This window comes from Myotis lucifugus, unplaced genomic scaffold (assembly GCF_000147115.1).
Source record: "Myotis lucifugus unplaced genomic scaffold, Myoluc2.0 scaffold_9, whole genome shotgun sequence".
NCBI lineage: Eukaryota > Metazoa > Chordata > Mammalia > Chiroptera > Vespertilionidae > Myotis > Myotis lucifugus.
This window is the reverse complement of record NW_005871057.1, coordinates 8861941-8888173: the sequence shown is the minus strand read 5'-3', so window position 1 is coordinate 8888173 and position 26233 is coordinate 8861941. Positions and strand designations below refer to the sequence as shown.

Genomic DNA, 26233 nt, shown 5'->3' with positions numbered 1-26233 from the left:
ATGAGTCCATCAATGAATCAGAAATAACTCTCTAAGTAACACTTAGAATGAAACAAGGTAAATGGCAACAAACAACCTGATATATTTTTTAAAAATCTGTTTTGGGTGTATTCATTCATTTTTAATTCATTTAAAAATTTATTTACATTTACATTTATTAATCTATTTACATTTATCGAATACTTACATTTTGAAAGCTCAGAACTAAAGATGGAGGATTGGACAGTGAATAAGAGAGACATCATTCTTTTATTATGGTTTGGAGAAATAGTCTGAAAGAAAAATTTCATTGTGAAAAAAAGAACATCTCAAAGCCTAGATGCCAACTCTTCTCTTTGGTTGACATTTATCTTGATGAGTTCAGCATGGTTTAGGATCCAGAAAAAAATCTTTGTCAACTAATTCATGATAACTGAACGTGCCAGAAAGTAAAGTACTTTAAATATTTTTAATTGATTTTAGAGAGAGAGAAAGGGAGAGGGAGAGATAGAAACAGTGATGAGAAACATCAACATTGATCGGCTGCCTCTTGCATGTCCCCTGCTGGAGATCCGGCCCAAAACCCAGGCATATGCCCTGAGCAGGAATCAAGCCAGTGACCTCCTGGTGCATGGGTCAGTTCTCAACCACTAAGCCATACTGGCTGGGCAAGAGTAAAGTACTTTAATCAGATTATAAATTTCTCAATTTATATTCAGACCTCTAACTACCACAGTGTCTGCTCTCATCCCCTCAGGCCAAGACATTCTTTCATTGTACACAGATCTATTATAATTAGGAATTGTTTTGTGAGAATGACATCAGCACCAAGACTCTTGAATGATAAGAATGGTTCCTGGCACCAGGCTCCGAATTGCTTCATCTTCACAGCAATAAGAGTTAATGTTTATTAAGCCACTACTTTCTCACAGAATTTCAATGTCTTATCATACACTTTTAATCCGTATTTTACAAATAGAAACACTGAGGCACAGAGAGCTTGAGTAACTAGTAAGTGGTAGAGCTGGAATTCAAACACATAAAGACTCATTCAAGAATTCTAGTTCTCAGCCACTCTGTTATAGTGCTATGCAGAGTCCAAGACAGCAAGATCTGATATATTGATTCTTGAGATGATAGTACATGCATTGAGGTGGCCTCAACATGTCACTTATTTCTATCTATTTTTCTATGTTTCAGTGGCTACCTAATGTCGCATTAACTAAAATATTATTTCTTTAGGGATGATAATGAATTCAACCATATTTCAGTGAAGTTTGTCAGGTGGCTTTGAATAAGTCTTTTCAATCCACTGTTATAAATTTATAGGGAGCTGTCAACCTGGTGCACTGTGGGTAGTGTCTGCATTCAGAATTATTATATTTGGCTTTGGCATTTTAAAAAAAAGTAATTTGTTGCTCTGTGTTTCATATGGCAAGGTTTCACATTTTAAAAAGTTCAGATTTTCACAGGTTCTCTTGAAAAAGAATTTGAGAATTTAGAAATGATGGACCCACATTCCACATAGTGGCAATCTGCTAGAGCTATCCACGTTACTCCATTAGCATCACCTGCTTAACATTTTCAGGCAGTTTTCAGTAGCAATCCTGGACATGTGGTTTAGCTTGAAAGAAAATAATTACTGATATCATTTCATTAAATTGTACATGAATACTTAATTTAATATTCATTGAGTTATTTATCATTGGAGTGCATTATTTATTTAAGCATTCTGCTATTAAAATACATGAAAAATATTGCTTTCTTTGAGAAGCAACCTATTGTAATTTTTAAGAGTATGGTTTTGAAACTCTGTTCTGCTACTTAGTAGCTTTGTGATCTCAAGGAAGTTATTTCACTTCCCTGCATCCCAGTTTCCCTTATCTAGAAAACGGTGATTAAAAAAATAAGCCTATCTGGCCTGGCCAGTGTGTTCAGAGGTTAGAGCATCGTCCTGTGCACCCAAGTGTGAAGTGTCATGGGTTAGGTTCCAGTCAAGGGCACATTCCTGGGTTGTAGGTTCCATCCCTCGCCTGCTCAGGTCACATGTTGGAGGCAACCAATGGATGTGACTCTCTCACATTGATGTTTCTCTCTTTTTCTCTCTTCCCTGTCTCTCTCTTCTCCTACCCCTCTCCTTTCCCCTGTCTCCGAAAATCAATGGAAAAAATACCCTAGGGTGAGGTTTTTTTAAAAAATGAACCTATCTCATAGACTCTTATAAGGATTAAGGAAGTCCCTGACGAATAATGTGTTTTTCACTACTGTACACAATGATACAAAGTGCACCTTTTTGGACATTTACATATACTCCTTTAGGTGGATCTTTTTGAAGTAGAACCACTGAGTTAGACATGTGTATTAAACATTTATAGATAGTATATTGGAAAATTATTCTCCGGAGTGTTTTAATTAAATATCCTATATAATAAAAGCCTAGGTGGCATCACACCCTTGCACAACGCCCTCAAATGACACCTTGCGTGACGTCATCACAAGATGACCACCACAAGATGGCCGCCCTCACATCATCACAAGATGGCCACCACAAGATGGCCATCAGGGGAGGGCAGATGGGGGCCATCAGGCTGGCAGGGGAGGGCAGTTGGGGATGACCAGGCTGGCAGGGAAGGGCAGTTGGGGGCAAGATCAGGCCAGCAGGGGAGGGCAGTTGGGGATGACCAGGCCTGCAAGGGAGGGCAGTTGGGGGTGATCAGGTCATCAGAGGAGGGCAGCTGAGGGCGAGCAGGCCATCAGGGGACGGCAGTTGGGGGCAATTGGGCTGGCAGGGGAGGGAAGTTGGGGTGATCAGGTTGGCAGGGAGGGGAGTTGGAGGTGATTGGGCTGGCAGGGGAGCAGTTAGGCATCGATCAGTCTGGCAGGGGAGTGGTTAGGGGATGATCAGGCTGGCAGGCAGGAGAGCAGTTAGGAGCCAACAGTTCCGGATTGTGAGAGGGATATCCGATTGCCGGTTTAAGCCCAATCCCTGCCGGCAGTCGGACATCTCCCAAGGGGTCCCAGATTAGCGAGGGTACAGGCTGGGCTGAGGGACAACCCCCCCGCACTGAGCCTCTAGTTCACCAACAATGTATGCCCTGATAAATAATTACTTTTTAAAATTTGGCCAATCTACTATTTAAGAATTGTCTGGGTTTTTTGCTTGTTTGTTTATTTGTTGTTTGTTTTGTTTTGTTTTTGCATTTCTCTGATATCTAGTGAGTTGAATTGTGATAGTTATTTAACGCTGTATGATACTGTGATTTATAATAAGAAACACATACTTGGTCTTTGTCCCCATTTGTGGCACGGAGAGCTAAAAACCCTTGGAATTTCCTAAGTGAGAGAGTAATAAATGTGTCTTTTGTTATATGAATGAGGTAGATTTTGGACCCCACCTAAGGATGGGGGGCTGGCTATCAGGAACCAACTGTGTGATTAGCGGGTTGGGACTTTCCATCTCCCAGCCCTCACCTCCAGCGAGGGGAGAGGAGCTGAAGACTGAATTCACTCACCAATGACGAATGATTGAATTGTCATGCCTATGTAATTCAGGCTCCTTAAACCCCCAAAGAACAGGGTTCAGAGAGCTTCTGGGTTGGTGGACACGTGGAAATGTGGGGAGAGTGGTGCGTTCTGAGAGGGCTTGGGAGCTCTGCACCTTTTCCCCAACCCTTGCCCTATGCATCGCTCCCATCTGGTGTTCCTGAGTTATATCCATTTTATAATAAAACAGGGATCTAGTAAGTAAAATGTTTGTCTGAGCCACTCCAACAAATTAATTGAACCTGAGGAGGGGTCATGGGAACTTCTGATTTATAGCCATTCAGTCAGAAGTACAGGTACCAACCTGGATTATTAATGGAAACTAAAATTGGGGTGTGTAGGAGGTGGCAGTCTTATAGGACCGAACCCTTCACCCATGGGATCTGGTGCTATCTCCATGTAGACAGTCTCAGAATTGAGCTGAATTATTAGAATATCCAGGGGTGTCTGGAGCACTGCTTTCCCTTTACCCAACAGTTTGGAATTGTGATTAGGATACAAACACTTTATGTAACAATTTATCCCAAAACTTAACAGCTAAAAACCATTTATTAACTCAGGCAGTTTATAAGAGGCAAGAATCTGGGAGCAGCTTTGCTGGGTGGTTGTGTCTCAAGGTCTCTAATGAGCTCTCAGCCAAGCTGTTGGCAGGGATGCAGTGTTTGAAGGGGCTGGGTGTCCCTTCTACGCTCACGCCATGTGGCCGTTGACAGTAGGCTTCACTTACTCACCATGTGGACTCTCCATAGATAGCTTTCAACATGACTTTCCCCAGAGCGAGACTGAAGCTACAGTCTTTTTATAATCTAATATTAAAAAACATCATAACTTCTGCCATTATGTGTTATAAACAAGTCACTAAGTCTACCCTACTGCTATTCATGAGAAGTGTGTCACTAAGACCTGTCTACACTCTAGGAGAGGGGATTAAGCTTCACCTATTGCATAGAAGAATCTGTGGACACAGTTTTAACACGTCAGCACTGAGCTTCTTTAATCCTTCTGTGGATTGCCTGTTCACAAGCGTGACCATTTTTTAATGGTAATATTTAGGACTTCACTACATATGAAAATCTACAAGATCTAAGCCACTATATTGGGTGACAATATAGCCACCTTTTTTATGTTTCTCCCATCAATCACTTGAGTAAATGCCTATATCCTCCAGTGAATACCTGAAATGAGGATAGTACTAAACCCTATATGCACTGGTTTTTGTTTTTGTTTTCCCTATACATACATACCACCTCTCTTGGGCAAATCCGAACTGCCAGCATCACTGTTCTTGTGCTTCAGGATCATTAGTAAGTCAAATAAATGTTACTTGAACATAAGCACTGTGATTCTATGACAGTCAGTCTGATAACAGAGGTGGCTACTGAGTGACTGAGGGTGGTGGTGTATACAGTGAGGACACTCTGGACAAAGGGACGATTCACGTCCCAGGCAGGATGGATCAGGACAGTATGACATTTCATCACTCTACTTAGAAAGGCACCAATTTATAACATGAATTGATTATTTCTAGAATTTTCCATTTAATGTTTTCAGACCATTGTTGACCATGTGTATGAAACATCAGAAAACAAAGCAATGAATAAGGGGGGACTACAGCATTCATCAGAAAATCTAATATTACTTCTCCCTCTCTCCTTCATTTTCCTCTTTATTTATAAAACAAATCAGTTCTGCTTACAGAGAATATGGGAAGGGAATTTTTTAAAAATGAAAAGTTTACTTGCAGTTGTAGCTTTTAAAATTTATTTTAAGAATAGTTTAGTGGGTTTTAGAGAGAGAGAAAGGGAGAGGGACAGAGAGAAACATCAATGATGTGAGTGCACAGCATCCATTGGCTGCCTCCTGCACACCCCCTACCAGGGATCAAAGCCACAACCTGGTCACTGCCCTTGACCAAGAATCGAACCAGCAACCTCCTGGTGCCTGGGACGAGTGCCCAACCAACTGAATCATACTGGTCAGGGCTGCAGTTATAGCTTTTTAGCTGCCCTTGTTTCTATTGCTCTCACAGGTTCCAATTTGAAAATCTGCATTCATAAAATCAGATCTGTGCCCACTTATCTAACAAGCTTAGATCCCTGCAAGTGAAGAAATGGCAGCGTTGAGGGTCACACATTTCTTTCTGACCTACACTAACAAACTTAGCTAGAATTTGGAAATTTATGGTGGCTGCATCTTGAAAATGTCTGAGAATGAGTCGTCCCTCATACGGCTGCAGGTTTGTCCATAGAACCCTAGTGAGAAAGATGCAACCTGTAAACTTGCTTACAGTTGTATTCAAATCACCCTTAGCAACCCTGGTATCCTTTCAATCCAGAATGGCACTTTTAGCCATTGAGAAATTCTTTAACATTGAATCTCAAAGGGAAGGTGTGGACTGAGATCCATGAACTTCCCAGGAGGCTCCCAATCCAGGTGCAAATTTGCCTGCCAGTTCTCTCAGAAGACAGAGGTATTAAAGAAGGTAGTGATTTTCCCAAAGAGCAAAAGGTACTGTGATGTTCTTCAAGAAAAATTAGTCCAAGTTCATATGTTTCATATTATTGGTGTATTAGTCTACTCAGGCTATAATAAAGACAAAACAACAACAACAAAAAAAATCACACACCACAGATTGGGTGTCTTAAGCAACAGAAATTCACTTTCTCAAAGTTCTTGGGGCTAGAAATCATTCATCAAGATGCTGGTAAATTCAGTTTATGGTGAGAACTCTCATTCTGGTTTTAAACTGTTGCCTTCTCTGTATCTGCATGGCCTTTTCTCTGTGTGTCCTCGTGTGTCCTCGGTGAGAGAGAGCTCTGCTATCTCTTTCTCTTGTTATAAGGATATCAGTGCTATGGGATCAGGGACCTGCCCTTATGACTTCATTTAACCTCAACTAAACAACTCCCTAAATGCCCTCCAAATACAGTAACATTGGGAGTCAGAGCTTCAACATATTAATTTTGGTGGGACTGTTTAGTTCATAACAATTGATATTAGTGCTTTGATAAATATGAGACTAATCTGTTCTTTGTATTCTAAGGAAAGATAGCTGGTAGTGGGGTGAACTAAAATTATATTCACTAAATTGTTAATAATTTTATTTTATTTTATTTTTTAAACTGTATTTTATTGATGTTTTACAGAGAGGAAGGGAGAGGGATCGACAGTTAGAAACATCGATGAGAGAGAAACATCGATCAGCTGCCTCCTGCACACCCCCTAACTGGGGATGTGCCCGCAACCAAGGTACATGCCCTTGACTGGAATCGAACCTGGGACCCTTGAGTCCGCAGGCCGATGCTCTATCCACTGAGCAAAACCGGTTAGGGTATAAATTGTTAATAATTTTTAAAAAGAAAACAATTCTAAAGCTATTTAATTAAATATCAATTAAAAGCCATGTTCGTGACTGTATTGTAATTCTAAATCATTATTGTTGTTAACATCTATAAATAATAGTAGCAATGATAACAGCTACTTTTCAGTTATTTTAGTTTTCCTCAACTCTCCTAAGTCGATTTAATTGCTTTTCTCCCCATATTAGCACTCTATGCATAACTATATTATAATTGTTTTTTCAATTCAATTCAAGCTCTTTGAAAGCCAGTACTGTGCCATTCAGCCTTTGAATAGTAGGCTTTTAATTCAGTACCTGAAAACTCTAGCATTTGAAACAATGTTTATTGTGTCAAAGAACTAATGAGTTTCAATTCAATGTGTTTGTTAAACATGAACCAAACATAAATTGTAAAGAATATGATTAGTAAATTTATTAAGATTATGTTTGTATCTTTTTAACATTAATAATTTAACTATTTTAACCTTTATTAAAAATCAACAACATTTGTTATTATTACTACAGTTTAATTTGAATCACTCACATAAAGCACTTCAGAGGTAAAAGACAGATTTAAGGCTCTTATTTTTGGTATTAGTAATATTTGAGGTAAACCTCAAAGTCTTAAACCAATAAATGATTGTTTTTTAACATTTTTTAAAGCTCTGAATTGAATGATATTCTATTTCTTTTTTTGCTGTACAGATGTAGACTCTTTTTTAATATTTACTGATAATATTTATAACTTAGTCGGAGCCAAAGACTAACCATCAACTTGTAATAATTCTAGCACTTTCATGTGTGAGTAGTTAAGGAGGTAGGACAAAAAGAGGTGGCCCTAATTCTTCTAGAAACAATCCATTCCAGCAAAATAATTTTTCATACATAGCCCCAAATAGTCAGGAAATGCTGGGAAATGGAGCTAACATTTATTGATTACATATTATGTACTTGGAATGTTGTGTATGTTACCTATTATAATTTTCAAAAACCATCATATTAAGTATGAATTCTATCATTGGAGGTTAGTTAGAAAATTAAGGGTCAGAGAGTTTAAAGAACTCAATGTCCCAATGTCACACAGCTAGTAAATAACAGAGGCCAAATTCAAATTCAGATGTTAGATTCCAGAACTCATGATCTAGGTCAGTAGGAGTATATTGCATGGCAGTAGTTCAGCATAAGATCTTTTTCTAAGGGGAGGAAATGTTGACAGAGAGTTTTCTATTACCAGTATATTTATATACACATAATTTACATCACTCATAAGATAGGACATATTAAACAGCTTTCCCTTTACTCAGCCTTTCTCCCTTGGCAATATGTATCACATCTCTGACTTTTTTTTCCTCCACTTACTTTATACACAGAAAGTGTGTCTTTTGTCTCTGTACTCTTCCAGGTAGCTATATATTGGCAAACTAGCTAATGTCAAATCTTATATGACTTAATTCTTCTTGGTCCATGTCCTTCTGTATTTTCCACCATGCCAATAAGTTTAGAAGCCTGAAAACTCTATTTCTGAGACACTTTGCCAAGCTAGTAGCTTAAGTGCCAACTTCTCTTAAGTTATGACATTGAGAAATATGGGCAGAAGTTTTGAAAGTGGGAGGATCTGAGGGATTTACAAATATTGACCCAGCAGCATTGGAGTACACGCTGCAGGGTTTTGCCAGGAGCACCCTGAAGTTTTAACAGGTGTGGTTGGTCAAAGAAGTTTCCCCAGCAGCTGAGAAGCTGTTGCTGGCTCATGGCTTTCAGTATGGTAGCAGCTTCCTGGTATTCTGCTTTTGTTTCTCTATTCCTTTCAACACCTTTGTAAATAACTCTCTGCACCAAACCTTGCTTCGCTTCAACTACCTAAAGTGGTGTTTAATGCCAAGACTAGAAACATGGTGTCAGCTTTTCTTTCCTTATCCATTCCATACTTTTTAAAGAGACTTCCACATTTTAAAATTATTACTAGTGTTTGGCACATTAAAACTTAAAGAGTAAATTTCTAGTAATCATACATCACATCTACACTAATAAAAGACAAACATGCAAATTGACTGTACCTTCACTATGCCTTAAGCCATGCCCACCAGCACATCAGAGCAACTATATGCAAATTAACCCAACCAAGATGGCGGCTGGCAGCCACGGAGCTGGAGCAAGCAAGAGGCTTGGTTGCTCCAGTGATGGAGGAAGCCAAGCTTCTTGCCTGCCCTGGCCGGCTCTGAGCTCCACTCAAGGCAACAAAGTTTCAATTATAGAAGATAAATAAACCCCAGATACCTGCTTTCAGCCGGCCATGGCCACAAAGCTGGAGTGAGCAGGAGGCTTGGGTTGCCCCTGGTGATGGAGGAAGCCAAGCTTCCTGCCTGCCCTGGCCGGCTCTGAGCTCCACTCACGGCTACAAAGTTTCAATTATAGAAGGTAAATAAATCCCAGAAATAAAAAAGAAAAAAAAGAAAAAAAGGAGAGGCTGGGAGCTTCCACCACCGGGAGGCATAGCCAGCCTGAAAACGGCTCTCAACCCCTCACCCAGACTGGCCAGGCACCCCAGTGGGGAACCCCCACTCTAAAGGGGGTGTGGCCAGCCTGAAAACAGCCATCAGCCCCTCACCCAGGCTGACCAAACCTCCATGGGGTGAGGGTCCCCACTGGAGCGGGGGGGGGCTTGACCAGCCTGCAAACACCCATCATCCCCTCACCCAGGCTGGCCAGGCACCCCAGCAGGACCCCCACCCTGGTCCGGGACACCCTTCAGGGCAAACCAGCTGGCCCCCACCTGTGCACCAGGCCTCTATCCTATATAATAAAAGGGTAATATGCAAATTGACCCTAACAGCAGAACCACTGGAAATGACTGGTCACTATGACACACACTGACCACCAGGGGGCAGATACTCAATGTAGGAGCTGCCCCCTGGTGGTCAGTGCACTCCCACAGGGGAGCTCTGCTCAGCCACAAGCCAGGCTGATGGCTACCAGCACAGCGGTGGTGGTGGGAGCTTCTCCCGCCTCCTCTGCAGCACTAAGGATGTCCAACTGCAGCTTAGGTCTGCTCCCTGCTGGTAAGTGGACATCCCCTGAGGCTATATCTGATTGCCAGATTGGGCCTGATCCCCCAGGGAACAGGCCTAAGCCAGCAGTTGGTCATCCTCCAAGGGGTCCCAGACTGCAAGAGGGCACAGGCTGAGGTGAGGGACCCCCTCCCCCGAGTGCACAAATTTTGTGCACCGGGCCTCTAGTCCTATATAATAAAGAGGTAATATGCAAATTGATCCTCATGCCTTCACAACACAAGATGGCTGTCCCCATGTTGTCACAAGATGGCCATTAGGGGAGGGCAGTTGGGGGCAACTAGGCCTGCAGGGAAGGGGAGTTGGGGGGGACCAGGCCTGCAAGGGAGGGCAGTTGTGGGTGATTGGACCTGCAGGGGAGGGCTGTTAAGGGCCATTGGGCTGGTAGGAGAGGGCAGTTGGGTGCAATTGGGCTGGCAGGGGAGGGCAGTTGGGGGGAGCAGGCCGGCAGGGGAGCAGTTAGAGGGTGATCAGGCTGGCAGGCAGAAGGGGTTAGGTGCAATCAGGCAGGCAGGCCGGCGAGTGGTTAGGAGCCAGCAGTCCCAGATTGTAAGAGAGATGTCCAAAATTGGAGAGGGTGCAGGCTGGGCTGAGGGACACCTCCCCCTCCCACCCCAAAGCACGAATTTCATTCAGCAGCCCTCTAGTATCTTTATAAGACTATTTTTAAAAATCTGCTGTTGCTTCATGAGTCCATCAAAATTCTTTTCACTGAATTAAAACTATTTTTAAAAATTACTTATTGTTTAATATATTACATATAGTATTAATAAGTCTCCTTAATCCCCCATTGACTTCTCCCTAGCCACCCCCAACCCCCACACATTCCGTCACCCCCCTAGTGTCTATGTCCATTGGTTATGCTTATATGCATGCATAAAAGTCCTTTGGTTGATCTCTTACCCCGCCCCCGCCTCCGCTGCCTTCCCATTGAAATTTGACGGTCTGTTTGATGCTTCTTTGTCTCTGAATCTATTTTTGCTCATCAGTTTATGTTGTTTATTACATTCCATAAACGAGTGAGATCATGTGATATTTATCTTTCTCTGACTGGCTAATTTCACTTACCATAATGCTCTCCTGGTTCATCCATGCTGTTGTGAATGGTAAGAATTCTTTCTTTTTTACAGGAGTGTAGTTTATACTGTGTAGATGTACCATTGTTTTCTAATCCACTCATCTGCTGATGGAAACTTAGGCCGTTTCCAAATCTTAGCTATGTTGAATTGTGCTGCTATGAACATAGGGGTGCATATATCCTTTCTAATTGGTGTTTCTAGTTTCTTGGGATATATTCCTAGAAGTGGGATCACTGGGTCAAATGGGAGTTCCATTTTTAATTTTTTGAGGAAATTCCATACTGTTTTCCACAGAGGCTGCACCAGTCTGCATTCCCACCAGTTATTTTCTTTATTTATAAACTATAAAATACAGGTCATTTTGGTCTGTGAGATTAAACCCAAGTCATTTAAATGCTTGCATATAGAATGATCATATACATTTATACAATTTAAAAAGAATGCTGAATTGGGAGAATTGTGTTTCAAGCCTACTACTGTGTGGTTGGCAATTAATTTATTCTGATGTCCTTAGCAGGAAACCTTGCATGGATGAATTCTAAGGTCTGTTTTAAGTCCCTAGGTTTTTATTTTGTTCTACTTTACAAGTTAACTAAAAAGCTATATGTGAGTTATTAACATAGTTGATAAAGTCTGTCCTTGGTTCTCCTCTATGCTAACACATGCCCTTGAGCAAGTGCATTTATCTCTGAGTCTTGTGTTCTTCATTTCTATAATGAGAGATTTTACATAGAGGGTATTTATGTTTTTCACCTACTCTAAAATTATCTTTTGTTCCAGTTTGATTTCATTGTTTTGAGTAATAGTAAAATCATCACCTAATTCTTAATGTCAACTTTTTAATTGATAAAATTAAAATAATGCCTTTCCTTTTTAAAAGTATGTTTTTATTGATTTTAAGGACAGAGGAAGAGAGGGGGAGAGAGAAAAACATCCACGAGAGAGAGAAACATCCATTGGCTGCCTCCTGCATACCCTCTACTGAGGATGAAGCCTGGGAATTAAGCCTGCAACCAAACAGGCAACATTTTTTAAATATATTTTTATTGATTTCAGAGAGGAAGGGAGAGGGAATGAGGGATAGAAACATCAATGATGAGAGACAATCATTGACCGGCTGCCTCCTGCACCCCCTACACTGGGGATCAAGCCTGAAACCTGGGCATATGCCCTGACCCAGAATCGAACTGTGAACTCCTCTTTCATAGGTCAATGCTCAACTACTGAGCCACGCCAGCCGGGCAAACAGGCAACCTTTTGGTGCATGGGACCACACCCAGCCAATTAAGCCACAGCAGCCAGTGCTGAAATAAAATTTTCTTTTCTGCTAGCAATATTGGGATCAAATGAGATATTAGATATAAAAATACCTTGTGTAAACATTATTATATAATAATATGATTTTATTATTTAGTACTGTAGATGATGTCTATTTGACAGCGTTTAATCATATGCACACATTTGATTTTATTAAACTATCTGTGTTTCACAACACTTTTTTGAAGGTGAGTGATTAATAGTAGTAGTCACCCTTATAGGGATTTGCCAATTTATCTCTTTAGAGTTAATAAATGTCATTGCTATGAAGTGAAGAAATCTGGACTTTTATTTAGGACACAGGTATCTAGCTAACACCCAACCTGTCAGCTATTCAAATATTGGTTAATTAGTTAAAAGCCTATTGAAGCTGGATGACTAATTAGACACATGATTATATAAGGCCTACAAAAGCTTAGGAGTGGCATTCTAAACTTTTTTGGAAAATCGAAAGGACATTGCCACCATAACATCTCTGCGTCTGGGCTTTTCCTAACATTCAAGATAATTATTTTTTCCACGCTCAAACCTCTTAGAGAAATTAGTTCACTACTCGTGATACCTACGTCCAGTATTTACAAGATCCTGTGAGAAAAGTCACATCCATTCCCATTTTAAGACATGATTTATTTTACTATGAGAAAAATTAAGGTAGGAAAAAACTTCAGAAGGTAGCTTCTCATTGGAATAATAATAATAATAGCAACTCTGGAATTCAGTCTAACTTTTTATACTCCACTAACTCTCTTGTGGTTTTCTACCTTCTTCTATGAACAGCTCCGTTCTGCATGGTGCCCTTTTGCTAAATCATGATGGTCCAAAAATTCTCATTTAAATTTTGATCCTACTTTTCTGGCTAGTGTTAATTATTTGTGAGTTCTCTACTGTCCAAACAAAACAGATTTTGTATCTTGCTATTATTTTCCTTAATTAAGCATGGACTTTTGAGTAAATCAGATAAACTGATTATTACAACAAGCTGTGTAGTATGTTATTCCCTCACAAATTACCATATAAGTGGTAATAGAATAGCTCAGAATCAAGTAACTGTGTGTAATCAAAGATCTAGAATCTTAGATCTGCTATTCTTTTCATGCAGGCCCTGGGGAAAACTGGCTTTTACCAGTACAGATGCGTATGATAATTATACCACTAAGCCAGTTTTATCATTACTATGTGAAGAGTAAATTTCTAGTAATAAGAAAAAACATCTGTACAAGACACTATTTTTTTTAAAGAAAAAAAATCCCCTTTGACTTACTTTTGATGGAAAATGAGAATGCATTTTTATTAGTTTCTTCATTTTGCAGATCAGAAAACTCAGACAGGTTAAGGATTTTATTCAAGATCTCTACTAGGAAGTGGCAGAGCTGTGACATGCATCCAGTCTATGTAGCTCCAAAACGAATGCTCTTACCTCCTGTGTTATAGGGGTTGGGGCCTTACATCTCTCATCCCGCACAGAGCAGTGTCACATGGGCTCCCTTGCCACGCCCTGACCTGCTGATCCAGGTTGTTGATGTTATTGTTGGGAAAGACAGTAAAAGGCAGAAAGATCCCAGAATGTCAGGACCATTTTAACAGTTGGAACAGAAGCTGGGATGGGTGGGCAGCTGAAGATCATGTGCTCGTAACACTGATGAAAATCGAAGATTATCGAATAAATTAGCAAGAAAAGCTGCAGCTCACATAAACACAAAAAGAAGGGAGAAGCGCTGCAGGTTACCTGATGTCGATTCTGTCGTTAAAAGCCTCCCCTTAGAAGAAAACGAGAAAAGTGATGAGAACTCCATAAGCACTTCCGCTGGGACAGTAGTGGAGAAAAGGATGAAGCAACACATGAAGAAAGTGACCTGCAGAAGAGACTGACGTGAAGGAAGAACTGGAGCCGAACACACAGAGGCAGACGGAAGAAGGAGCAATGACTAGACATCCCTGGCGTCCTGAGGAAGCTGGAGGACGATTGCTATTATATCAACAGGAGGAAAGAGTTAGTGAAACTTCCATGCCAAACCAACACCTTAACTGTATTGGATTCCAAACTGAAGCGTTTTGCTAACAGTGCATCTTGTCAGCCGATGAGAGGCCTCGCGTCAGCAGGCTGCCACAGCCAACACGATGTGCATTGTATCCCAGCAGAACAGAACGCTGACCTTTGTAAGGAGATGGTGGTGGATTAAGGATAACCTTTGGTTATACTCTTCCACTGGCTTTGCCGTATCCATAGGAGCAAGGTCAGTATATAAAGGTGACGTCCCTATTTTTCCTTCTGATTAAGAAAAGTGCCACAAACATTAATAAGAAACAGGATGAGCTCTCTCCAAGCCCACCTTTGTTGAACCCGTCTACCCCTTAGTCCATGGAGAGTCAGCCCAGCACAGGTGAACCGGGCTCCCCCAAAAGGTAGGAAGCTGAGCCAGAAGCCATGCAGTCTCTGTGGCGGTCGGTCCACACATCACTCTGCCAAAAGTCTTAGTGACTTGTTATCTCAGTCCAGGCACCTGCAGCAGGACACAGCAGGACATGTCCGCCATCACATCCTGCACCTAGAGAGGAAGACACCTGTGCCTAGCAGATCATCCCCACCTGTTCCCATGGCCCCTAATGAGGAAGGGAGTGTGGTGTGTGCCAGCTTTGATGTCAGAAGATCTAATAAAATAAACAAGGTCTTCTCCCTGAGACTTGTACCTGACAGTTGCCCTCCAGGTGACCTGTGGCCTCCACCTCTTCCATTTATGGAGCACAACACTTTCGGTTGTTTGTGAGGGTTCCAAAAATCCTTGGAAAGATGTCCTTTTCTGAGGAGAATCTGAAGGCTTTCCTGGAGCACTTTGATCTCTTTCAGCACACTCTTTCAGAGGCTCTCCTAGGGTCCCAGGGTCCCAGAGTCCGCCAGTGTCGCTGCCTGGGGGCACACCACAGCACCAAGAGCCCCATGGCGATTTACTAAAGTTCCCGTGGCTCTGGAAGAACAGCCTCTCTGCCCGGCTCTGCACTCTAGGTTCCCAGTGGGGAACTGGGGAAAGAGTGGGAGATATGATGTCCATCCCGGGGGGAGCTCGAGCGGAGGGCCCAGTTATTTGAATTATTACATACCGTAGTTACTTCTGTTAAGGAGTACTTCCTTTGTGCTTGAACAGCCTCCAACATCTGACCGTAGCCACTGTACGCATCATCTGTGATGGTGGGAAAAGAGCAGCTATGTTCCCAGTGAAATGTTTATGAAAATGTATATAGGTTACCAGTGGTCGGCAAACTGCGGCTCGCGAGCCACATGCGGCTCTTTGGCCCCTTGAGTGTGGCTCTTCCTAAGCCTTAGGAGTACCCTAATTAAGTTAATAACAATGTACCTACCTATATAGTTTAAGTTTAAAAAACCTGGCTCTCAAAAGAAATTTCAATCGTTGTACTGTTGATATTTGGCTCTGTTGACTAATGAGTTTGCCGACCACTTGTTACCTCAGCCCAGGCGCCTGCAGCAGGACACAACCGTTAGGCTGTTTCAGTACACGTTGGAGTTGTTAGCAATAACCACAGTTTTTAGTTACTTGTTACCACTAGTAAAATTGTGTTGCAAACTGTTTTCATTCTTATGATGACACTGAGCAACTCTAACAAATTTTAGTTTTCCCTGGAAACTGCAAAAGTAGTCCAAAATTATGTTAGAGGGAATTGATATCGAAGGCAAAAGAAAATTTGCAGCTATACATTTGCTTGTTACAGTTTCTTTTCTGTAAAACTTTATTTTGATGATGTAATAAAAGCATTGCTTGAGTTGTTTCAGATTTTACAGCTGTACTTCATTATGTAATATTATGGTTCCCATTCTGTAAAATGTTAATATTTTAATGTTCTGAATAAAGCAGAGACCTCCTCCCCAGAAGCAAAAAGGGTTTTCTATGAGAACACATGTTTTAATGTATTAACCTTGTTTGGCTTTTGTGATAAACTCAAGCATAGATTAAGTATTCTCATTTGTGAAAAATATTCATTCACTTTTTTTTCCTATCAAGTGTAATGTCTCATTTCCATGTTGATTTTTCACATTAATTTAAATGTATAAGAAAATACACCTTTTCTATATATTTTGGTTGAGCTTCATACTCATAAATGAGTAAAAGGACACTTTATGTTCTACCATCAAAACTTATTTTATGCATTTTTATATTTTAAGAAGGTGGAGATTTTATGGAATCTTTCTTCTACAAAGATTTCCTGTTGACTCAGAAAAGAACAATACATTCTGAATTTTTAAAGTATAAGTTTTAAAAATCTGAAATGTATGAATCTCATACAAATGTATAGTAGGCAAGTAACAGAGATTGGGTAATTTTATTAATGAGGAATGCAGCAGAAGTATAAAGCTGTTCAAAAGAGGATAGAAAAGAGTGCTATCCTATATAATAAAAGGGTAGTATGCAAATTGACCAAATGGTGGAATGACCAGTTGCTATGACACACACTGACCACCAGGGGGAAGACGCTCAACACAGGAGCTGCCCTCAGCCCACAGGGCCTGATCGCCTGATGGCCAACAGGAAACCAGGGGTGGGTGGCAGCAGATGCGGGCAGTGCCAGGTCAAGGCCTCTGCCCCGCCAGTCACCCCACACACAGGGGGTGACTGGCATTGGGGGACAGGGCTGGTGAGCAGGCGGGAAGGGCCCACCTCTTGGTCCCTCCCCCTGACCAATTGGTGATGTTCTACAGGGCAATAAAACCATAACCTTTTGAGTTATAATTCTACTAGACAAAAATCATTTGTATTGCACCCAAATAAAAAATAATTTGCAACTCACTCTTTTGTTTTTCAATTTAACATCTAATTTTTCAGAGTATGGGCCTAACTAATAGTAAAAAGTAAGTTTAAAAAAAATGCCTTTTTCCAAAGAAGTGAATCATCTTTGGGAGGAACTATGCAATGTTCCAAGATATCACTGCAAAGACATGCAGTCAGAGTTGGCCTATAATCCCTGTTTTAAAAAAAATTAGTACTTTGTCTAATACTCTGTGTCAACACTTGTACACAATATTTTATCTAGTTCTCAAATGAATATCAATAAATATAGGCCTTTATATGAAACTCTGATTATTTCCTTATGAGAATCAACTTGAATAAAAGAGTTTAAATATTTTGAAGGTTATTGATGTACATAGCCAGATTCATTTCTATCAGGGATATTATCAATCTGTACTACTCATGTAGAGTAGTATACTCTGACCATCATACTGACAGACTTGAGCATCATCATTTTTAAAAATCAGGCAATTAGATAGATACAAAATGAAATCTCTTTTTCAGTTACCTATACAGTATCTGGTTACTAGTAAAGTTGATTTTTTTAAAAAACATGGTTTTGTTCTTTTCTTTTAAAATTGTTATTTGCTTACTTTTCTATTTAGATGTTAGTGCCCATGTTGTGAGTCCTTTTAGCTTTTAATGTCTGAGGGACATTAACCCTGTGTTTTAATTCTTACACATCAAAGAGCTTGTCATGAACAGTATTAATAGAATATTTTATGTGAGGAATAACAACATCATAAATGAGACTCATTTGAGCTAACTTGAAACTCAACATAAGATTATACTAATAAAGATGTAATGTTTCCTCTTGTTCCATTAAAATTCCTTTATTGAAAAATGTTTTATATGAAAACTGTCTGTACAAATAATCTTAATAAGGGTGGAGAACCGAAACTACAGGAAACAGGTATTTGTAAATACAAAATTCTTTGCAAATTGATGTTAGGCATTATATTAATAAGTAAACAGTATAGCTTTAGGTGATTGTGTTTAGAACAACTTAGAATAACTGGGTAATCATCCACAATAGTTTAAATCAAAAATTTTTGTGATGTGCTTGTAAAATAAAATCAAGAACTGAAACTGATGTATACCCAAGATGGATATTATATATATATATATATATATATATATATATATGGCATATCCAAGTACATTAAAAATAATAACATATTTTAAATAATATATAAATTGCATATATGTATATATAGATAGAGAGCTATACAATATAGAGGACTAGAGAAGAATTATGATGGTAGACATTGGAGGAAAATTTTGAGCTCTGTAGAATCCTTTATAAATCAGTTCATATAAAAGGATAGTCATTTTTTGGTCCCTTTTTTTTTGTTGTTTGATGTTGTTGAGGATGAGGCTAGAGCTCCCAAAGAAAGTGTGAACCATCATGCTCTCCGCCAGGGTCCAGAGACCCACTAGCCTAAAGTGTGATTTCCAGTGAACCTACTGGTACAGTCCCTTTGACTTCTTTCCCTGTCTCCCTTTGCTGAGGAAGCCAATGATTAGATGCTTTGCGCCAGGAGTGGGAGGAGGGGCAGGAGGGAGGGATTAGGGAGAGGAAATCCTAGAAAAAAATATGCTGGGAAAACTCAGCAGGCCCTCATCTCCGCACAGCGCTTTCCCACGCCTTCGTGGGGCGCAGGAGAGCTCAGGGGGCACTACGCTGGCTGCCCGGGCCCTGGGTTCGAGCTAGCTTGGGACCCGGTGATGCCTGCCTACCCCTCGACCTCCACTGCACACTTGAAGTTCCCTAAAGTCCTCCAGGCGCGTCCTGTCACTGTCCTAGTTGAATGAGGGGCGGGAACAAACATGTGGCTCTTCCTTCAAACTCCCAGACCCCCAAAGGCCCAGGAAATGCCCAAGGTGAGCTAGGGCAGGCTTAAACCCTGGGAAGTCGGACTGCAAACCCCGACTGGTTCCCAGGCCGGTGCTGAGGTCAGGAGCCCTTTGCCGCTTCACCTTTCGGAAGGTGACCTGGAAGAGTGTGAGGAGTGGCGTTGGGGCCGCTCTGAGAAGCGGGAACCGGGGGGCTGAGATCCCGGGGAAGTCTGTGACCACCCGCACTGCGTCTCCAGCTGCGCTCCTCCCCCGCACGCTTCCCGGCACCGGCACCCCGGGCAGGGGATTTCGGTGTGGAATCCGCAGGCAGAGTTCTGGGCCCTCACTCCCACTTGCCAGATCAGATGGTTTTCACCGACTGGAGCTGCTGGGAGGTGGGGGTATTCACTGTTAATCCTTTTATGTGTGTTCAGCTCACCTTGTGTGGTTGGGTGTGGAAAGGAGGGAGGGGGGTTTCCAAACCAAGTGGAATTCTCATTCCATGGGCATGAACCTGCCCGCGGGGTTGGCAGTTCTTAAAGTTTAGCAAGTCTGCAAATAAGTACAGAACACAATAGAGTCCCCCTCCCTTCCTCTCCCTTTTTTTTTTTTTTTCTTTTCCTGCTTCCAAATGCTTTCTTCGAGGCTGAAGCTGGGCAGGTCTCCAAAGGTGCAGCAGCCACAACAATCCCGCAGTTCAAAGTTAAGCAGCAGTTGCACAACTTCCAGCAGTTCCCTTCGCCTGCTGCTAATGAGCTGAAAGCCAGGGACATCTAAGGAGGTGAGCAGGAAGCTTCCAGTCCGCCTCCCTTCATCAGAGACACCCGGCACTCCTGCCTCCCATCCTCAGATAACTTTGAGATTAAGTCCTTGCTCTTCAATTGCCTGGCGACCATGGCTCCCTTTGGAAGAAACTTGCTCAAGACTCGGCATAAAAATAGGTAAAGTCCGACGTATGTGTGCTCTGGAGTTTGTGTGAAAGTATGTGATTTGTTGCAGTTGGGTTCTGGTGAAAATTGTTCTTTGGGGGCAGAGCTCTAGGGAGTGAGGTCTTGTATTTGTACTTAACTGGCGAGGATATTGTTTCAGAACCAGTGACTGCAGTGGCCAGGGCAAGGATCGCTGAAAATAATGATTTTTTTTTTAACTCATTTCCCTCCGCATTTGGCCAGTCATTGTACCACAATATCACCAAAATTTCTCTTTGTGTTGCTTTACATATTTGAGAGTAGTAGGCTAGCAAGTTTCATTTTGTTTTAGACAAAAATTTAATGTGTTTTTGGAAGAGTTAAATTATTATGAATACATAAGTAAAATTAATTAACCACTAATTAGAATGAAAAACACAGCTGCTGATACAATCCTGAAACAATGCTTTGGCTCTCCTTAAAGTAGGGCAGTCCTGAAACTTGAAAAGTTCCTGAAGGGAAAATACTCTGTAGAGAAACTTTTCATGAACTGGTTCTTTAGCAAATGTTTCAGAACTTAAGGTGGTTTTAGGAGGATTCAAACAGCTGTCCTCCTTAATCCTTACTATTAATATTTTACTTTGATTTGATTTCCTTTGCACTTTCAAGCCTGTAATGCCCATAGTGTAAATAATTTCTCTTTATCTCAGTCTCTCCCTCCATCTCTCCCTTCTCTCTCTCTCTCTCTCTCTCTCTCTCTCTCTCTCTCTCTCAGATTTTTTGAGACAATATGTGTGTTTCAGTCCTATTAAATGTTTTATTAACACCTTCAGTGTTACATCTCTATGCCAAAAATGTGAGAATAATTTTATACATGGGCTTTACTTTTTAATATATTTATTTTGGCATAAAGGCTTTTCCACAACTCTTCTCTCAGTCATGCCTGTTTGTACTTGTAATTTACTTGTGTAAATTTAAAAGCATACAATTAGATGGTAGGAAATGATACAATTATTTTAAAGTGTCTGCATAACAATATGGGAGTGATACCACTTTAAAGTAAATCTCCATAGTTTAATTTGTATATGAATGTCTATTTGAAACATTCTGTTTTTAACTCATTCCAAATATATTCATGATTCAGTTGACTAAGTTTGCTTAAGAAACTAAAACAGCAATAATTTATACTATAAAATTTTCTGAACGTTTTATTTGCTAATAACTTACAATATACCACAAGTATGGTATATCTGGTAATTGGTAAAACTGTGTTAAATAAATGTGTTTGGGTATTATTAAAAAAATGTTAGTGATGGTTATCAAAAATAGGTTTGTATCTTATACATGCAAAATATTCTAAAATACTCCCCTTTTCAAAATAAAATCCTTACTACTTTTTAATTATTCAGTAGTATTATTTATGAGTATGTTTTTTTTTAAATGCTATCAAAATATATAGAAATTTCTTTGGGAAAGTTGATGGTTTTATAAGACAAGATATATTTCTGGCATACTGATATTTTGAATACTTCCCAGGTAGTTCAGGATTGTTGTTCGCATGCGCGTGTGTTTGTCTTTTGTTTTTTTATTATAAATTCAAGAATTCTGTCATTGGTATGCTAAATAACAGTGCAATAAGGCTTTGCACACACCCCTCTGAGTTTCCCTCAAGGGAATACGTGTCCACTTTCATTACCTCAGTTTTGCTACTGCTCCATCTACTCTGCCCATAAAACTAATTTTTGTTCAAGGAGGTGAGTATAGAAACATTTTTAATATAACATTTTCTATGCAAAATTATGAAAAAGTGGAAAGAACAATAAAAAATGAGGAGTTTCATAGTATTTCAAGTTTCTCTGAGTAAATGGAATTGGGCTCCAAAAGGTGATGCTTTATTATGAATGTGTTTTCGCAAAGGTGGTAAGTGATATTTTCCTCTTATAATTGAGAGCTTCTGTTTACAGGTTTGTATTTTTCTAACCCTTAAGAAAAATTTAAACCACAGTGGTAGTCGAGTCTGTAAAAATAGGGGTATTTCAAACTAAGCAGTAAATAAGCCATATAGAGTATTGAAATATAATTATTTTGTATTATTTTTTCCAGTGTTTAGTATTGCTATTGATGATATATTTTTATTTTCTTCTGTTTCATTTTTCCACCTGTTTCTCTCTTATTCCCCTCCCCCACCTTCCTCCCTTCCACTCTCTCTAAAAATCAATGGAGAAAATATCCCTGGGTGAGGATTAACAAAAAACAAGAAAAAACCTGGTTGATGTTTGATATAATGCAAAACCCAGGGAAATAGACAAATAATTATATGGGTTTGGACACAAAGTTAATCTTACCCTACCAGATCATCTTCTAAATTTAAAAAAATAATTAAAAAATTTTAGGAAACAGTATGCAGGAAATTTGAGAATAAAATATATGGTCACAAAATGATTGTCTTTGGGCCAGCAAACTTTTTATTCTTTTCAGTTCTATGTTGCATATAAATAAAAGAAGTGGAGCCAATATAAAATTATTTGCTTACAATCAGAATTAATCTTTAACAGTTTTCAAACTCATTAGTATTTAATAGCGAGAGTAATTTTCAGAAGAGCTTTTAGTGTCAGAAGATGGGTCGTTTACTTTGGTTCCAGAATAATAGAATATTCTGTGACTGAATCCTAAAGATCCATGAAGACCTTATGCAACTTCTTGTTCAACATGAAGAATAAAAATGTTGGAGATTCTAGATATTTTCTTTTCAATAAACTAAGATTCTGAAAGTGCTTTCTAAAAGTCACTAGATAGATATTGTTTCTCATATAAAAGCCAAAGAAGCAAATAGTGAGGCCGACTTGACTTGGCATTCATATGGACATTTAGTAATGGGATTTAGATTATTAGCCTTTTCAAATATTCACATAGGTTCCATTTGTGATCCTGATCATTTTTATAGTAGATTTGATGGTCAAAATAATGATTGTTTTAAAAAATATTGCTACTAAATAGCAACCAGCAACTTTTTTAAAAGTTCAGAGAAGTAGAATGCCACTAGTAAAGCTTTTAGGGATACTTGGTTGTGAGTTGTGATTCCTTGGGGTTTTCATTAATAAAATTTGAGGTCAGAGAGTTGCTTGGACCTTTTGCTAAACTTAGCTAGAAGCAGAAAATTGTCATAGTAAAGCAGCATCCCATATGTTTATTTGCAATTTAAAATAGAATATTTATTTAGGTGATTTGTAAAAGGAAATTAACAGTGATTATGATAGGATCTAATCTGGTTAACATGGCCTTATAATTATTGTTAAGCACTAGTTAGTCCACTCTTGACTTTCCTTTGGCTTTCCCTATACCTATGGATATATGTCTATCACAGGTCATAAGAAATATTGTCATAATATCAACTTGAAATTAAAAGTCTCCAAAAATGTTCTTGTAATAAATATATTAGAAAAAAAATACAGCTATCTTGTTTATAGTTGATACATAAAATCTGCATTTAAACTTGCTTTTGAATCAATTAGAACATATCTGCCAAGCTTTTTAAAACCAGGTGCTTTATATTGCTCCCATAAGTACATCATGCCATGAATGCTTCATCAGAAGGAATAATTAAGTTTTGTGGTTAGAAGAATTAAGTTTTGCTGGCAGGATAGATATTTTCCCTTTGTAATTAGAAGTATGGTAATTCGTGAATTCTGCAGAATGGGAAGTTATTATGTAATGTTTTGTTTGACCTACGATGAATATTTAAAATGGCTCCAAAACTGGATTGAGAAATGCCAGATATTTGAGTATGAACATCTTCTTAGTTCCCAGGAGTTCCTGAAAGAAAACTCCCTGAATACCTGGTAACTTAAGTAGTTACTAGTTGGCAGCAGACAGCCCATTCAGAACAATGAATGGAATGCTCTATTCCTGGCAAAAATATCCTGAGAACAGTAGCAGTGGTGAAATTGAGCTCTAGGTTAAATCTTGAATTGTTACTCAAACAACTATAAGCCAACTTAAAATCCACTACATAAGATGTGTTATTATGCCCTGTACTAATTCATGAAGCATTAAGGTATAAAGCTCTTAAATGGATTTTTTTGAAAAAAACGTTATAAAAATGCTGTAGCTGGCTAACGATTTTATTTACAAGGAAATTTGATAGTAGCTTTAAGTAATTCACAGAACGTGGCTCTCTTTATTTTAATTCTGAAGGTGGAAGAAAGTTGAAGTGGGTGCATGAGTTTACCTCTTTCAGGTGCATGTGGATTCCAGTTCTGGAAAAGCCATCTCTTTGTCTCTAGCTTATTAGTTTTCTGAAGTGAGGCAATAATCTGCACCAGGTACATGTGAAAGTCAAAAGTTCAGCATACTTCTGTGTTCCAATATTTTTTAATGTATGTTTGCTTAGGAGTTTTTAAAGACATCTTTTTGGCTAAATAAATATACACAACACATATACTACTGATTTCTCAAGAATCAATTATTTAAAATATATTTTGATTCCATTCCTGTGGAGCCTGTTGTAATACTACTTTTTAGAGGAAGTTTGCATAGTTGTTGATTATAAAGTAAAGCAATTACTAATGTGAATAGTCATGCAGGGGTAAAGTTATTACTTTATGTGAATTGAATAGAGCCTTGGGAAGATGCTTAGCACTGGCAAGATATTTTAAGGATAAGGATAATCAATGAGAATTAAATATGCTGACAAAGAAAATTATCCTGAAAGGCTTATATCTGCAGACTATAAAGCCCTCTTGTTTTGTGTGTGTGTGTGTGTGTGTGTGTGTGTGTTTTATAAATTAAGTAACTGAAAATAGCTATAAAAATTCTCATTGAGTATAGGCTTAGTGAGAGCAGGACTTTATCTTGTTTTTTTCTAGGTAACTAGTGAATAGGTGCTCAGTAAATATTTGTTGATTGAATAAATGGATTCAATATATACTCTCCAAATACAGCTGATCTCTGTACAGAACTTGGGTCACAGCAATAGAGCAGTATGTTTGATGCATGGGCAACTTAAAGAATGAATCTAGAAATTCAAGGTTGACTTCTTTTTTTTCTTTGTGTTTTTTTTTTTTGCATTTGAATGAGTAGTAGTTCAAAATATGTAACTATTTAAATTTTTTAAATAATGTTTTTAATTTGTCCTTCTCGTTGAAAGTATTGCAGATGTTCCCCCCCTTTTCTTTTCCCCATTGACCCCCTCCAATCCATACCCACTCCTCCCAGGCCTTCACTTCACTATTGTCTGTGTCCATGGACTATGCATATCTATATTTATATTTATAAAAGTCAAGTGACCAGAATGACCAGAATGACCAGAACATCTGTTCGCTATGACACACACTGCGGCTGGCCAACCAACCTGATCAGCAACTCCCCCACCAGTGGTGGGGCCAGCTGACTCCCCACAGCCCCCCCTTGGCCGGCCCAGCCCCCATTGGGCCCTGATCAGGGGCAGGGCTGGCGGCCAACCTCCCATAGCCCTTCTCCCCGGCCGTGCATGAATTCATGCACCAGGCCTCTAGTCCGACATAATAAAAGGCTAATATGCAAATAGACTGAATGGCGGAACAACCAAACAACCGGTCACTATGACATGTGCTGACCACCAGGGGGCACACACGGAACATGGAAGGCGTCAGCATCAGGCGGCAGAGCGCAGAACATGGTGGGCATTGGTTGTGGTGGGATTATGGAGCAGGTGAGCAGGGGTGCCAGGCCAAGGTGGGGCACCGGTTGCTGTTATCCAGGCAAGCCTCTGGTGATTACTAAAAATTCTTTGCTCCCGTGCACCGTGGTCCCATCCAACGTTCACACGTGCTGCCAGCACTGGCTCTGCTCGCACCTGCTGCCGACACCAGAGCCGCCATTCGCACCTGCTGCCGGTGCCCGGCGCTGGCCCCGCTCGCTCAGGACTGTCAGCGGGTGCAAGCAGCAATTGCCAGCTTCAATTGCCCCTCAGGGCTTCTCCAGCTCCCTCTGCTCCTGAGGGGCAATTGGGGCTGGCAGCTGCCACTCACACCACTGCTGGCGCTGGCCCCAATCGCTCCGCACCATCAGCAGGTGTGAGCAGGGCTGGCGTCATCAGTGCGTGGGAGCTGCAGAGGCGGGAGCAGGGCTGCGAGCAGACAGGGGACTGGAGGCCATAACAGGAGGGGCCTGGCATGGGCACAGAGGATGGGCCGAGCCCCACCCCTGTGCCCACCGCAGCCTCACGGCCCACAGTTCCTTTCAAGGTTCACAAATTCTTGCAGTGGGTCCCTAGTGTGCATATAAGTTCTTTGGTTGATCTCTCCCCCACCTACTCATCCACACACAGTCTTCCCTCTGATATTCCACAGTCTGTTCCATGCTTCTATGTCCCTGCATCTATTTT

General features: G+C 40.2%; 1 protein-coding gene and 1 pseudogene across 1 annotated transcript in view; both read left to right on the top strand.

Moving 5' to 3' along the window:
* The first annotated feature begins 5722 nt into the window (after window positions 1-5722).
* On the top strand, window positions 5723-15276 carry LOC102436825 (annotated as a pseudogene).
* Window positions 15277-19516: 4240 nt separating this feature from the next.
* Window positions 19517-26233, top strand: part of RASSF9 (Ras association domain family member 9) — a 31663-nt gene continuing 24946 nt past the window's right edge. Inside the window, exon 1 of the mRNA XM_006083988.3 lies at window positions 19517-19902. Coding sequence (XP_006084050.1) covers window positions 19856-19902 — 47 coding nt within the window. The 5' untranslated portion in view covers window positions 19517-19855. The remainder of the gene's footprint in view (window positions 19903-26233) is intronic.